Genomic DNA, 16,310 nt, shown 5'->3' with positions numbered 1-16,310 from the left:
ACAGCAAACCACCGTCCCCCTCCAGCCTCCCTTCCAGTGACCCTGCGGCTTCACAACAGCTCTGCTGACGATGCTGACAGTGATGACAAAAAGTGTTGTACCACAAATAAGTGGTGTTTTTTTATTATTATTTTAAACATTTACAGAGATGGAAATAAATACAGGAAATAGAAGATAGAGAGGGTGCTTTTAAAAGAAATCAATCAAGTCTTCAAACAGGAAAAACTGTATCCAATAGCTGCTTAAAACTGGCCACCATTTCAAAGGTCAAGGATAGGTCTGAACAATAATGTGAATAACTGAAGAAAAGCATTACAACAAACAAGGATGACACAGCTGACATCAGTGAACACACAGCTGTAAGAGACAAAATGGAACTACATTACAACAGGAAAGTCTCAAATATGTACAACATACCTATCATACAAAAACATTTGGAAATATTTAGGGAGTGATTTCTTCTCTGTCCAGCTGTAAGATACAAAAGAAACACTGGAGGGTTTCTTGGTTTTGTTTCCCTCCCCAATATCTACAGAATAGTTTAAACTTCTGTCAAAGTTTAAAAAAAACTTGTATTGCAACTTGTATTGTATTTTTCATCCAACCTGAACTTTTCCATTTTTCCATCCTTTCTTATCATCATCGTCATCCACTGGGGCAGTTTGTCAGAAAACAGAGTTTGTAAAGTTCTTTACAGTCCTTTATCGATGCTCTGACCTGTAGGTTGGAAAAGTATCTGTGCGATGAAGCTTCACAGGGCTAGAGACATCTTCGCCAAGTCCGATGCAAAAAACCAGAACAACAGTCAGTAAGACATAGGTACCTTATTCAGCATTTTAGAAAGCACTATGTGAACTTCAGATTACAGCCTTTTAATTAAACCTATCCCTGCTTAATCTGCTGCTCTGTCTCAGAAATATCTCCACTCGGATTTTTTTTCCCCCACTTCCTTAAGAACAGAAAGGTGTACAAAGCAAACTAATTTTTAAAAAGTCTGACTTTGCATTTTAAATGAAAAATGCACTTTAGCTCACGATATTAGCATCAGTTATTTTCTGTGCAATAGAAAAGAAGGCAAGGATCAATTCAGAAATCATAAAATCCAACTTTCATGGAAGAAAGTTTTTGCATACAAGGTTTCAGTTGCTTCCACCACTGAGCGAGTGAAATACTGCTTCATACACATGGAATTATACTGAGTTGTATAACAATTATTTCATATTTCTTTTCCCAGTAGTAATTGTAGCTTTTCAAGATTTTGGCAATCTAATCTAATTAGAGGTGCTTGGGGTACCACTAAATTAGTAGCCTTGACAGCTGAACGAGACAAAGGCTTCAGTGTCTTTCCTCATTCCAGCGCTGGCTGCACGGCCGCCTTACTGTACAAAGCCTTTGACTCCATTCTCATGACTACAGTCTCCGAGGATCCTTTCTTTCCAGTTTAACAAGCAAGCTATTTTTCTAAATATAAAACAAGCTGTTTGTACCCATACAATCTATTTATCTTGTGTCAACTCAGTGCTGAATTACTGTTTTAATAAAGGCCTCTATAGTAAGGCAGAGCAAGCCCAAGCTGCTGCTTGTGTCAGAGCGCTGCAAGCAGCCTTGTTCTCGGGTGCCACAGGCTGCCACCAGCAGGTCAGCTTCCCATGCCCTAATTTATTGAACAAATTTGAACAGGCATGTAAGTGCTGCTTTTATTATTCATCCCTCCTCTGGAACATTTGCTGGGTTTAGCTGGGGCTTTTTATGTGCTGCCTGCCCCCTCTAGTGTTAAAAAAAGGAAAAAGGAAAAATACTGGCTTTTATGATGTGCTGAAAATCAAGAGGACCAGAATGAATATGGCTACATGTGTAAGGGCTGCCAGCGCTTGATTTTTAATCCTAGCTTGTGGTATTTGATATTCTGGAGGTACTAACCTCTACAATCTCTGACTTTAATAAAAAAAGTAGAATAAATACCTATCATGCATTATTCCTTTAGAAACTCCTAGTATCTGAGAGAAGGAAAAAACAAAACAAACAAAAAAGAGACTTTAAAAGTTTTCCAAACCAGGATGTTTTAAAATACCTGTGTAATGATTTCTGAATGCTTGGGGCTGGTAAATGGTAACTCCATGATAGTACTAGAAAGTCCTGCCAGCTCCTGAGGTTTTCTGCTAAACACAAGTTTACCTGTGGGTTTTTTGCAGCAGGATGAGACACCAAGAGCAGGGCTGCCCCTTGGAGCAGCACACGCCAGCCTCGACCTTCAAGGATGACAGAGAAACAGCCATATCCCGATGGCCAGGCTGAATTGCACTTTCTAATGCTCCTATGCTGAAGGGGAACAGTTTCAGTCCACCTTTATAATCCAAAAGTTTTATCAAGCTCAGTTTTTACTCCATACCTTGTGAAATGAAGTTATGGGAAGTATTGGCTCCTACCATTTAATACTCCAGGCTGCCACACTTCTATTAAGTGTTCAGCCTGTTTTCAGCTGGCTTTTCCATGTAATGCCCTGATCCTGATTTCATAACTCATCAGTATCAACTTCTGCACAACCACTACCTCAGCAAATCCATGTAGCTAAGAGTGGAAGAGCATGCTTTGAAATACAAATGGGGTGTTGATTGATTGGGGTTTTTTAAAAAACTGTGTTGGGTGCTGCAGTTCTCACTGTCTGAGGAGACTGAAGGTCAGCATTAAAACATGCTCTGATGTACATGGCAGAGATGGCTCACTTCAGCCACCTCTGGCAGCCATCCCTCCCGCATGTGCAGTGTGCTCCCCTCTCCATGGGCTCAGTAACCACTAGATGTCCCTTGGTGACCACGGAAGGACAACTGGGTGCAGAGACCATCCTGGGGAGCGATTCTTCCCTCTCTGCAGCCTAGTGGGGAGTTCAGGCAAGACAGAACGGAGCTTTGGTGCCCCTTTGGCTGACACCAGGAGGGGCTTTGGAGAAGACATCTGCCCATCTTCAGGCCACGCTGCAACACGGTGGCAACATTGCAACTGTTCAAAGCAACAGTTTGAGAACTTCTTATTGTGGCCATTTCCTTTTACTTTCCTTAATTCAGCTGTTTGCAAGGATGCTTGCAAATATTGAGGTTGAATGTTAGCAAGTACACAAAATGAATAATGAAGACTGCATCCTACTTAGCATGAGGCAGCCATCCAGAGAAGCGGGGAGCCAAATGGTTATAAGTCTGGTAAACAAATCAGGTGCCATTAAAAGAGTTTGGTAGAAGGAAGGATTGGGCAACCTTGACAACTGTCCATCCTGTAACAGTAGTTTAACCCTGTTTACCTAAAGATAGTCAGAAAACTTGTAAAATTAAGGATCCCGCTCCAATGGGAAGTAAGAAGAGCACCTCCTGATCACAACCCTTCTGCCAAGCTGTTCATCTTAATGTTCATCCTAAGGGATATGCCCTTCTCTTTATCAACAAGAAAGCAATGGCAACTGGCTTTGACCAAACATCAGCCTTCAGTGACATTCACAGATACTGAAATTCTTCAACATCATGATCTGATTTGTCTGTTGACCCTTTCCACCCCAGCCCTTTACCTTGCAGACCGTAGAGCTGGCCAGTGCTGTGCTGTCGTGTGATGTGCTGCCAGTAGGCACTGCGGGGCAAGGGCACCATGGTGCTGAGGGACACGGCTCGCTCGCTCATCTTCATCTGAAGCTGCAAAGCAGTAAACTGATGTGAAGGAGACAGTCATGTTTACTGTAAATCCTCTGAGAACACCACAACCATGGCCTGGAAGGACTTCTAACGATACAGCCAGCACAGACCTTCCCTCCCGCCCTCCCTCTTTACACGAGCGGAGGCAACCACCTCAGGGGTTAATGTCCACGGGCACACACCACTCGGGTTAGGAGGCCAAGTTGATGTTGCACACCAAAGCTCACCTTGGTGCTCCCCTGGTCCTGGGCTAGCACTGCTTCCCCTGAGGGGTGTTTTAACTCAAACAGCTGAAACAGAAACCGAGGGTCAGCAGAAGATAGGAAAGTGCCAGTGCGCTCCCCTCTTGGCAGCAAAGGCATCTGAGGGTCTTCCCAGCTACGCAAGCAACTTCCCAAAGCTAAGTACAGCCTCAGCACCTCACGAACCTGACTGGATGCGTGAGGACAAGTTGTTCTTTTTAGTTTTGAAGCATTTTCTATTCATCTCCCATCTCCTACAACTGAGGAACGTGCCAGCTGGATGGAACAGGAGTTCAACACAGGAGAGAACAGCATCCTTCAGCTAAATTTCTTGAACAAACAGCATAGCCAGGTATGTTGAGAGGAGAGCGCGGAGGCTGCAGCATATTGCTGGAAGCTCCATCTCACACTTCCTTCTCCGTACCAGGCCTTCAGCTACATTTTCTTACATAAACACAGCCCCTTGTTAGTTGTACTATACTGAACACAAAAATATACGGAGAGCTGACTACTTTAAGGCAGTTTTTTTCCACAAATTTAATAAGAAGTATGTGCAGGCTGATGAAAAGAATTGGATTTTATCATAAGGTTCACAGTACAGCTAAAATTCTTTTCCCAGAGCTCAGAAAAACATCAGTTCACACATACTGAGACTGTACTTGACTTTTCTAATTTATAAGGATAGCTTTTTACAGAAAAATAAGCTTTTATATTTCAGTTTCACAAAACCTGAGCTGAAAGAACCTTTCATAAGAAGATAAGTATATTCTGGAAAAAAAACAAACAGGCAAAGGAAGAGCAGAAAAGAGGTGAGAGCTGGCTGTATCCTAAGAGACTAATTTTCAGGTTATTTAGAAGTGCCATCTACCTTCAACCTCCTCTCTGTATGGTGGACACCTTGCATATGATGTGAATGTAAAACAAAACAAAACCAAATCCAGATCTATTCCTGCTCTTAAAAACACCCATCTCCACATCAGCTGGATGTGAGTCAGTGCACCATGCAAAGTTCCACCTGCATCGTACAGCGTATTTATTACAGCTAAAGCCCCGACACCTTCTGCAGTGTCACCACACGCATCTCAGCACCACGGAACAAACAATGATGGGTCTTTTACTGGGAATGAAAATCAGCAGAGCATTGCCTGGCTGGAGATACTTGGTGGTTCCGTTTATTGGTGAGTTTGACATCAAGCTAAAGCAGTTTGAGCATCGGTTTGGCTGTTAGGAGGAGTGCAAAAAACCAACAGGCTATCCTGGGAGGAAAAAAAAGAGATAGCTAGAGAAAGATTAGAAAAAGACACAGAAAAGGGCCAGAAGGGGTACCCCTCTTAAATTAAATCAGCAGGGGAAAAAAAACCCACAGCAGTTGATAAGAATTAGCATGTCCTGAATACACAGTGTTTCATCAAAACACCTCAGACTGCAAGCAAAGGCAGCTTTAATGACGATTGATTTCATTCTCACAATTAACCTACTATATCTCTGTGGCAACAGAAAGAATGGGAATAACTTGATAACGACCTGGCTTTATGTCGCAGAAGCAGCCGGCACTGTAAGCAGGTCGAAAATAGTCCAAATTGATATGCTGGAACAGGCACCAGCAAAAGCCAGCACCAGGTGGGATGTGTGACTCTCCATATCATTAATACAACAAATTATTTGATAACTGGAGAGGACCTAATCCATAGCCTCTCGCCCTCTTCTCCCCAGCAAAGGAGGAGAATCCTGAACCCTGAAAGCGGATCAGGATCTGCGGAGCAGCTCAAACACTGCTCCCCACACACATGGCAGGGATCAAGTAAAGTCACACTTAAACCAAAGCAGCGGCAGTGTGAGAAGTGGTGAGGGACAACACAAAACCACCCTGTGGCTCCAGCGGCCACAAGACATCTGCAGAGGAAGGGGACAGAGAAGCAGCACTGGCAGCCATGGGCAGCCCCTGCCAAAGGCAACTGAGGACCTGCTTGTGCCACCTCTTGTCACCTGTACGAGAGGTGAACAGAGCTACATGAAGGCAGTTTGCTGTGATAACTCACAGCTTTGGGCCAAACTCAGGGTTGCTCTCAGAAGCATTAGAGGCAAAACCACTGTCTGCTAAAAGAAAAACAAACCAAAACACACACACACACACACACACACACACAAACCCCCAACCACTCAACAAAAAAACCAACCAACCAACCAAAAGAACCCACCCTAAAAATCCCCCACACCAATATTCTCTCTCAAGGTAGCTGTGAACATGGCTCCAAAAGGAAAGAAAAGAAAAATGATTAAAGATTTTTTAGGTTTGGTTTGTTTCCTCAGGCTGGACAATGCAATTTTCAGAGATTTTGCAGAACAACTTGCACTAAGTAAACCTTCAGCATGGGATCCTCAACTGGAGAGGATAGCACTCACTGTGATTTTGAGGAAATTTTCTTCCCAGTGAAGCAAATACATGCAATCAATCAAAATAAATGAGAATGATAATTGCTTAAAAACATTTGCTAAATTCGTTACAGCACAAGTACAGCATGGTAATCTAATAAAAACAACTTCAGAAATGAGAGGGCACTAACATCTTGCTGCCATTTTGACTACCATCCGTCTAGCACTAATACTCAATATCCTTCTTCAAAAGTTTCTGAACTTCTTTCAAAAGTTAGCGGGCACGATTTCCATTCTTAATTATGACTCTGTGGAAATGGCCAGAGATAAGAGCAGGCTCCAGTCTGAGCAGATGCACTCACACATCAGATGGATCCAGTGCAAAGTGCACTCTTGAGTTGCTGAGAGGGGAAGAAGAGTCAGGGAAAGCTGCTGCAAACTGGCCGGTAATGGCTTTCCATAAAGCACTGAGCTTTAACTGCCAAAACTCAGGAGTTCAGGGTTATCACTTTAGTGAGATGTCAAGTTGTAATGTCTTTCCTTAAAGCAACCTGAACTGAGAGCAGGCACAAATGATAGCAGCATGTCACAGCACTGCTTCCGTCAGTTTTCATGGCAACCAAATACTCATGAAAATATAACTTGAATAGATATTTTCTTTCCATTGTCTGGCAATGCAAAATTGAAAGGAAAGAAACAGTTGGATGAGTTACCAAATGACCAGAATGGCTTCATGCATTGCTAAACAAAGCCAGTTCTTTCTACTCTTTATCACAGAAAAGAGACAGAACTTTGAATCCACTGAAAAGGAAAATAAATGAAACTCACTTGTGAAAGTGTCAGAGGCTCTGGCCAGCATATGCTCAGACCTTGCCAGAAAGCAACTGCACACTACAGCAAGTGTCAGGGTGAAGTTCCCAGCTGAGGAACCATTATCGCATCATTTTGCACATGCATTTCGAGAGAATGAAAACTGAGCCAGTTACAGTCATGAGCTGAACCAACAGACTGCAATATAAAGAGAGCGACTGCTAGGGAGGTGACAGACACACTACAGCCCACATTCTCTACAGTACTTGGCAGCTTTATTTCCCTCTATCAGCGTGGGACATTCAACTCTCCCCTCATCCTTTTTTTTTTTTCTTTTTCTCTTTTTCATTTTTAATTCTCTTTTTGCACAGGCTCCAGAAGCCCTCTGCTCTTTAATCCCATCTTCACCTCAGTCCTGGATAATCTCATCACTGACACAGCAGTGGTCAGGATTATGAGAGCACAGAAGAAATTCAAGTGTAGACTTAATTTCTCACCATCAGTATCTCCTACTTTAATAGCTCAAGCTTCACTAGTATGAAAATTCACATAATTCTTGGAGATAGAAACAATACAGGCAGTGAGTGCGAAGTGCAAGAATCTAAAATGAACTCCTTGTTGAAGTGTTCAAAAGTAGAAGAAAAATACAGGGGGAAATCAAACAATCTGAACAAAGAGGTGCTTTACAAGGATTTTGTAATCAGCAAAATAAGATACTGAGTTCTACACTGATATAACAATTCTCTGCCTAAACTTTTGACTATCCTTGAACCCCAGGGAAGCCACCAAGTCTTACTGACTCTTTCAGAACAAAAAAGCATTTCTGATAGACTTGGAGAACTCGTATGCAGGGGCATACGGACTTATCTGAGAAAATTATATTCTGATACTAAATTGCAAAATTTTTGCTTCACCAGGAATGTATTCTTATCCCCCACTTATCTAGGGTCTATAAAATTAGCTTTAGAGCTTGTGGTTGGACACAATGTTCATGAAAAATCTTTAAGAGGTTGTGCAGCCACTCTCTATTAAAATCTATAGTAACTGTGCATCTGTTGAGTCTACTGGCTCTTGTAAGATGGAAAATTTTTAGCACAGCCTCAGACATCACCTATGAAAGATGCTATTACATAAGCATAAATACGAAATTGCCTGTAAGCCTATTCACTATTGTTACTGAGCTTATCTCTGTTTTTTGAAAATGAACTTGTGCTCTCAACAGGTTCCTCAATCGCTTCTAATCCTGGAGGGCAACCAATGTTAGCTAGTTAGCTGACTTAGCCTAGCTTAATTTTAATCTGTTTAATTTAGTTACTGTTGAGTACTTGAGACAGATGGGTAGATGACACAACTTAGATAGTTTTGAATATTTTTGAAAAAACAAAACAGAACAGAACAAAAAACCAACTCCCTTCCCTAACTAGAACTATAAAGTTTTTTGTTTTAAACAAAAGTTAAAAACAGCAAAGATGGTGCTAGATACTTACTGGGAAAGGGAAAAATATCAGTGCTGCTGGTTGCAGAGTTCACCTGCTATTTCTAACGTATTTGAAAGAAAGCAAGCAAAGCATCAAGCTCTTCCTAGTGAACCTGGAAGTGCTGGGAAAAGCCTGTGGTCTGAATAGACACAAGGCAGAGCCTGTCATAAGAAAAGCTCCAGGTCAATACCACATCCTCACAGAAAAAGTGCTTTCCTGTAGGCTTTACAGGAGTAACCACATAGCAGTGACACCAGCCAGAAGTTAACAGATTAGCATCAACTGAAAACTGGTATATCACACTATGTATAGTGTGAAATATTTACATACACATATACATAAAGACACTAACTAGTCTCTTTCCTGTTGAAAGTAAAGACGTTGCAAGACTGACATCACCTGGAAACAGACTTGAATTTTCCTCACTTTCCCATTTCAGTTATCCCACCTGCTCTACAAACAATAGAATTACCCATGTGCCTGCATGCTTGGCTGAAGCAATCAGTTACCCAGTCCACACGATTGGTTGGTACACTTGGAAAGTGTTTCCTATTGCTCCTCCTCTTCTTATTTTCTCCACCCCCTCAGACTGTTATTAAGAGAAATAATTTTCCTGTCATGTATTTGACTTCCATTCTGTCTCAAGTCCAAGAAAGTGGAAGAACAAAAGAAATACAAGTACTTAAGGCAGTTTGTTCCCTTACCCACTACCTAAATATACTCTCTAATCTTCCCTTAAGTTTCCACAAGTAGTAATGGCATTTTATGTTTCATCCCAGCTGAGTCATCCCGTTAATACTGGGATAATTGATCACTAAAACTTACCCTTGAAACCAAGATGTTAGTAGCATTTCTGGACACGGATGGGGATAACAGCAGTGCTTATGTTTACAGTAAGAGAAAGACATAAATCGTGTTGTACATAAACCAATTACTAATGCCTTGAATAGAGGTGGTTTTTATAGCCAAACTCTTTCATAGTTGTCCACTCTGGGCATTTTGTACATTCCAGAAAGTCTGTTATCTTCAGGATAATAATTTTGTTGTCAAAGTCAACCTGTGAGTCTTGGGGTGTAGAGACCAATTGTGATATGGGATAAACAGAACATTACTTTTCACTCCACAGGTTTCATGACCAAAAAAACCCCCAAAAGTTAGTAAGATTCTGAAACACATTAGGTGCAAATGCTATAGAACTGCCTTCCTTAAATATAATGCTTTTAGAGATGCCATACTGTCTGTTTTCAACCTATATGCTAGTTTTGCATCTCACACACCTGTATTTCCTACCAGTTATGTGCATCATAAAACAAGTTTTAGACACAAAAAGCACTTGGGGAAAACAGATATCCACTGAGAGATGAGACAAACATCTAGTCCTCCCCCACAGTTTAATCTGAACAACATGACTCTTTCCAAATCATCCTTGGAGTGCAGACATCAATTAGCAAACGGAAAACTGAGTGTGAGCCACAACATCTTGCAAATAGATTGATGAAAAATGCTTCCAAACAAGCTCATGATGCTGATTAATCAAAGGAACCTAATGGGAACGTGCACTGACAGGAGCTTATCATCTCTGTATTAATTCACAATTATCGATAACTTCGCAACACAAAAATCAAGGGCTATATGTTCCCCTGTTGTTTGTATCCTTGAAAAGCAACTCAAGTTGCTCAAACTGCCCTAAATATTAAGATCAAGCAGAATTTTTTAAAAGCAATAATCAGACTGCTTACTATTAGTGAATCAAAACTTAAAAATCACACTGAAGAAACATGATGTCTACTGGTGCCCAGTGAGAAATACCACGCATAACCGTGGTGACCGAGCAGCCGTACCATTGAATTTTTCACACTCTGCAACAAGCACTCGTGCTGTTCTGCTATGGCCAAAGCAGCCGAGTGAACCTTCTGATAGATTGCTTCCCCATCTCTGGTCTGAAAGATGAATAGTCCTTCTCCTGTGTCACACATCCTGCCAAAGCAAGAACAGATTGCATCCAAGTGTGAGATTTAAGTTCACAGATCACCAGGAAGAAGCAAAACTTTACCACACTGTTCTAAAAGTACTATCACACAAGCAGTAAGAAAAGAAAGGTTGTTGAAATATGGCACAAAGGTATCTAAAAGTCTTTATGTATGGGTCTTACCAGCTCTGGTCCAATCTTACTGTTTTAGCCCATATTTGTACTGCTCTCGTCAAAAAGGGACTCAGCTAAATACCACTGATGTATCACAAGAGCTTAAGCTCAAGAGAGTTCATGCACAAGACCCAGAGTTTTAATATTTAGACCCTATTTAGAATCTGTGCCAGGTAGGATTAATTTGTCTTTCTCTTTCAGACTTTTAACACGGCCTATAATGAGTCTTGCACAGTTTTGTCTCCTGCTTGAAACTATAAATTCCTATCCTCAGAATCCCAATTGCATTGTCTTATCATGGCTTATGCATGTTCAGCTAAATAAAAATGTACTCTTTACCCCCCCCAGGAGGACTACATTCTGCAGCAATATGGAGGATGGATATTTAAATGCCTATTCCCTTTCCAGATAAGTTAGTTGTATGATTTGTTTCTCTTTTACTATTGTAATTCTTTAATGTGCTTATCTAAAATAATGCATCCATACAGCTTAAAAAGGATTTGATAGTTTAGTTTGATAAACAACTGCTCCAACTGCTACACAAAGACTTCAGCCCATTAAGACTGAGCCGCAGGAAGCAATACAGAGCAGCATCTCTAAAACGAGGAATTGCAGTCAAATTTCTTACAAATCTATTTCTCAAATAGATGAGTAACAGGAATATAATCAATGGAAAACAGGAGTCCCTTCTCCATTATTTTAGTTTTCTTTTGGTTAATAATTTTATACTTACTGCTTTGAACTTGAAACTCCATTTATCCTAGTAAAGAACCACTTAAAACCCGTAACTGTGTACAAAGGACCACATCTGGAATGATGTTCACCCCTTCCTCCCAGATCTGTCCATCCAATTCTCTGGCTCATACATAGCTTTATTTAAGAACAGCCCTATACAGTAAGTTACAGTGCTGTCAGCCTCCACCCTGCAGTCCCTGAGATACCACAGCTGTCCCACCTCATCCTCGGGCACCTTTCTTTAGTAACTGCTTCCATTCAAGCTGCAACCTGAGATTAAGAGGTTTTTTATTTGTTTTTTTTATTTGTTTCAATTAAGTTGTTTGGTTTTTCTTTAAACAGAAGGTACAGACTAGCCTTTGTCTGAAAATAAGACAACTTCTGACAACCTCCAGAAGTGGCCCAGACCACCACCCAGCAAAGCAACGCAATATTGCAAACACACACCTACCTCCCTGCTTCAAACGTGAACCAGGATGGGTCCCGCCCGTAGCGTCGTAGGGCACTTAATGGCCAAGAGATGAGTTTTACTCTGGGATTCTGGATGTCCCAAAGACAGATATTCTCAAATGTTATCTGCAAGGTACATTCCCCATGCACATCTAAATTAGGGGATGGCATCAAATACACATTGAATCTCTCTGGGAGAAAAACAAAAGATTAGTCTAAAATCCTTGCCCAGTAAATGTGCAAGTCATTAAAGGAATTTCCTATTTCTAATGCAAAATCTTATTTCCACTTTGAACAATTAATTCAAAAACAAAGATTCAACTTCTTCCAATAACTCAATATACTCCATGTATATTCCATGAGGCAGTCAGAATGCAACACTCCAAGAGTGTAAAACACTTGAGCATGCATTCAGGCACTGAGGAGAACTGCACCATCATAATCTTGATATTTGCAAGCAATTAATAAAATTGTGTGCATGAATAAATACATTGCAATTTCATTTGTGCATGTAATTAGTTAATCTGCATAGGAAAGTGAAGTAGCTGTGGGCTGAGGTTTTGCATGCAATTACTACTATTTATTATTTGCTCTGCAGTGTTGCCAAAGAGCCTCGGTCACAGACTTAAACTGTAGTACAGACATCATGCAAGAAAACATTCAACCAAAGATAGTCTTCAACTCTAAGAGTAACTGGCTTGTTTGAGAATGAGAAGTGCTACTCCAAAATAATTCTAGTTGCTTTAATTATTATCTTGGGTTGCAATTATAAAAACCAAAAGCTCTCAAAAAACCTCAAACAAAAAAAAACCCCATAAACAGGAAGCAGGGCTTGGAAAAACAATTTTGCACAAATTTGTTTCTGATTAACATAAGCACAGTCCAAAAGACTTTAAATTAATCCAATTAAAGATTTAAAAGATCAACATTTATGTACCTACCGCTCTGCTCCCTCTCTACTCCAGATGCCAACAAGTCAGGCTCTCCAAGGCTAATGTCATTAATTCGCGTCCCAAGACACTCCATCTGCAGCACCTTGCACCACTCATCTGCCTCAAGTTCTGTATAAATGCCCAGAAAATCTGTGTGTAGGTATAATACATTTATAATTTCACAATTAGTACTCTTATGTTTTCTAATGTGCTTTGCCATTTTACCCACCTGACTCACAAGCAAAGGTTTTGGAGGTGTCATCATTAAAATAAATCCCAACAGCATGTTTCTTTGTGCTTTTTGGCATTCGTAATATATTCTTCACATTATTGAGCTCTGTGACCTGAAAGAGCACAATTCAGCGTTTGAATTAGAAGCTTGAAAAGATATAGATCCATTACTGACTGGAGAAGAAGAAAAAAAATTGCAAAGTTGCAAAGGACAGAGAGCATGGACATGCCTATGGTTGCTCTTAAAGAAATGCAGCCTTGACATGAATCACCTTAGACAATCAACTTGAAGACGCCGGATGATGAAGCAGTCACGTCCTCCAGTTCTCTCTTGTCTGTATGTGAGCTCACCACAGTTTGAGAAATATTTATGTGAAGGACATAAGAAAGACCAACCTGATGTAGCAGAAGCAGAGGTGAAGATAAAAATCTAAAGAATTCACTCATTTGGAGGAGCAAGTCCAGTTCCAGTACAGCTTTCATTTCATTGTGGAAGACAAAACTGTAAGAATGGTGAAAATCTGCTCTTTAAATTATATTTTTTTAATGGAAAGCTGAGGATTGGTTAGAATGGTCCACTTTAAAAAAAAAAACAACATAGTTTCAGTTATCAGAAAGCTTTTTAGCTTCAGAGATTCACAGACTTGTAGACACTGTTTTCTGATGCTTGGTTGCCAAAAACTGCCTAGAAAAAACAGCTTTCACACCAAAAAACCCCAACCCATGCACCTGTTACCTTGTGTACCGCTTCAGTAAATACATACTGCAGTTGCTTCATATTTCTAACATCTACTTTTTACCTTCACAACCATAAACAACATTCCTGAATTGACTGAAGAGGAATTTAAATTCCTTTTAATGTAAAGGCCAACAACCAGACTGAGAATCAGAAAGCTTTATTTAAATATTCATTATTAGAAAACATTTTATTGATTCTTTTATGTGGTAAGGGTTGAAGAGAGAAAGAGAGGAAATTTAACAGAAACACTCACAAAGCCATACAACCTAACAACTTAATTACTTTGGTCTCATTAGTCCTGTGGAATAGTCTCATATCAAACTTTGTCAACTCTAAACAAAAAAATGCAGCAATTGTCTTATAGATAAGATTCAGGAAGCAGAAAGATTTCAGGGTTGTAGGGTCCAGGAATAGATAGAAACCTCTGCTCTAGAGCACCCTGGGTTCACGAGCACACCCCCTGCATCCCTCTGCACCTTTATCTTAAGTCACTTTCTTCTCCAAATCCATTTATTGCCCATTCTCTTCTAGCAGGGCAGAACAGATGGCCAAAATCACATTTTCAACTAAGACTCCTGAAAAGGTAATCTTGCTGTGAATGGGAGGAACAAAGAGCAGTTGGTGGGCAATGTCTCCCCAAAATAAAAAGAAGCAACACATCCAATGTCCAGAAACTCACTCTACAGGTAGCAGCAGAAGGAATAATAGAAGCAACCATGGGAACACACCACAACTGATAACTGACAAATTTAGAACTCGGGTTTTCATAGCCTCCAGGTTCATTTTGAGAAGTGTCAAAACTGAGACTTCCTAATGGTGCTTAATTTTGCATGAGCATTTTCACTCTTCCAGGAAATGCTGCGTTGGAAGCCCATCCCCCAGTGCTAACAAGACACCGACAAACGCATTGTTTAATATGACAAAGCTGTCATAACCCATTCCCATCGTGTTCAGCGCATGACAGGTCAAGCAGAAATTGCCAGCTGCCAAGTTCAACTCTCATATATTTTTCTCATATGTCAAGAAAGGATTCAAACGCAGGAAGATAGAAAAAGAGCTAGATTTTTTCATTCAGGCCAGCAACCACCCTGACATTTATACTGAGCACATTTACATTTTCTGCAAGTGAATGTGCTAATGAAGTTTTGTACCTATGAGTACAAAAGTTAGCAGAAGCAGAACATAGCCATATATTTTTGTAATGAAACACTTAGCTATCTAGGATTTGTCCTAATGGAAAGCTCATTTCTTAAAATGAGGCATGTCACACTCCCACTGCTGGATATTATCCCAGTAATTGTCTCTAGTGTGATGAATCCTGAGGATGCTGTGACAGGGCTTAGGGCGATCTTGAAAGGTTTATACAAGTCACGGCTCAGCACATTGCCTCTCCATGCTGGCTCAGGAGCCAAAGCACTTTCAGTAGTTAGGAGGCTCAGAAGTACCAACTAGTCAGATGCTGCCCATGCCCCTGTCAGCCGCTGGGCAGCACATGGTACCTCAGCCCCAGGCAGAGAGGGACCCTACATCGCTGCATGACAGGCAAAGGACACTTGACCATGTGAGAGGCTGGTAGCTACCCTACAGGGCTGGGGAAGAGCAAACAACCGACCAACCCAAACAGTAACGACCCTGTGTTCAGACTGAGTCATGCACCTTCAGCCCAGATGGGAGCAGATGTTCATTGCACTACCAAGAACATGGGAAGGACAAGATTAAAACATTGCTTTGTCTGCCTACAGTAAAGGAGAGACATTTCTGATCACTGTTTCTTTTACTATGACTCCAACCTTGTACATCTTACCTTCACCACTACCAGCATCCCTAAGAGCACACCTTACCTCCCAAGTTATCTTGTTTTATTCTTATTAGAGCTGCAAGCTGCAATGACTGTCCAAGCTCCCCACATGAGCACCTGCTGCCTCTGCATCCCTGGCACAGAGTGTCCATCACGCATTTCCTCTCATTTCTGTACTACTAAAGACATCCTGTACCTCCAGTTCCAGCACCCTAATCTCCAGCTCACCCCTACCCACCCAGAGGCTTCCAGCACTGCACACTGTTGTTCATGTGTCTTATCCACATTGCAGCTTTAGGACTGCATCCTCTCTGAACCCAGTCATGGGGACAGAGATTTGCTCCTACCAGTATCTCAGGTACCTCCAGTCTAGGGCTGCCCATCAGAAGCTGCTGGTCATTCCAAAAAGACCCCCCAAGCACACTGAAAAGAAAAAAAGCCACAGCCACGTCTTGCAATCGATGATTTTCTTTCTTTGGGTCTCCCAGTCAACAAAAGCTTTACCTAGTGTTACATAGCAGCTCCTCCTCCACTCTATGGCCCAGCACAGCAATCTCACTTGTCCTGCCCCCAGCGAGGACAGTCACTTTATGCTATGGTCACTGCAGTGGGAGTTGTGCAAAACTGAAGGTGTCCAGAAGCATGGTGGCTTGGGTGGCTCGACATCATGACAGCATAACTCACAACTCCTGCATCCCCCTATAT

The 16,310-nt window shown here is 41.2% G+C and overlaps 1 protein-coding gene across 1 annotated transcript; it reads right to left on the bottom strand.

The window, feature by feature from the left end:
* Positions 1–701: 701 nt before the first annotated feature.
* Positions 702–13,175, bottom strand: DOK5 (docking protein 5). The gene is made up of 6 exons (XM_010186192.1): positions 13,067–13,175; positions 12,847–12,966; positions 11,907–12,096; positions 10,419–10,554; positions 3,554–3,674; positions 702–769 (listed from the first exon to the last, which is right to left on the bottom strand). Exons 1-6 carry the CDS (start codon positions 13,143–13,145, stop codon positions 702–704), a joined length of 714 nt encoding a protein of 237 aa, XP_010184494.1. The 5' UTR covers positions 13,146–13,175.
* Positions 13,176–16,310: the final 3,135 nt, after the last annotated feature.

Source organism: Mesitornis unicolor, unplaced genomic scaffold (assembly GCF_000695765.1).
Source record: "Mesitornis unicolor isolate BGI_N332 unplaced genomic scaffold, ASM69576v1 scaffold48086, whole genome shotgun sequence".
NCBI classification, from domain to species: Eukaryota; Metazoa; Chordata; class Aves; order Mesitornithiformes; family Mesitornithidae; genus Mesitornis; species Mesitornis unicolor.
Note: the sequence above shows the minus strand (reverse complement) of the source record. Positions and strands in the feature narration are given on the sequence as shown.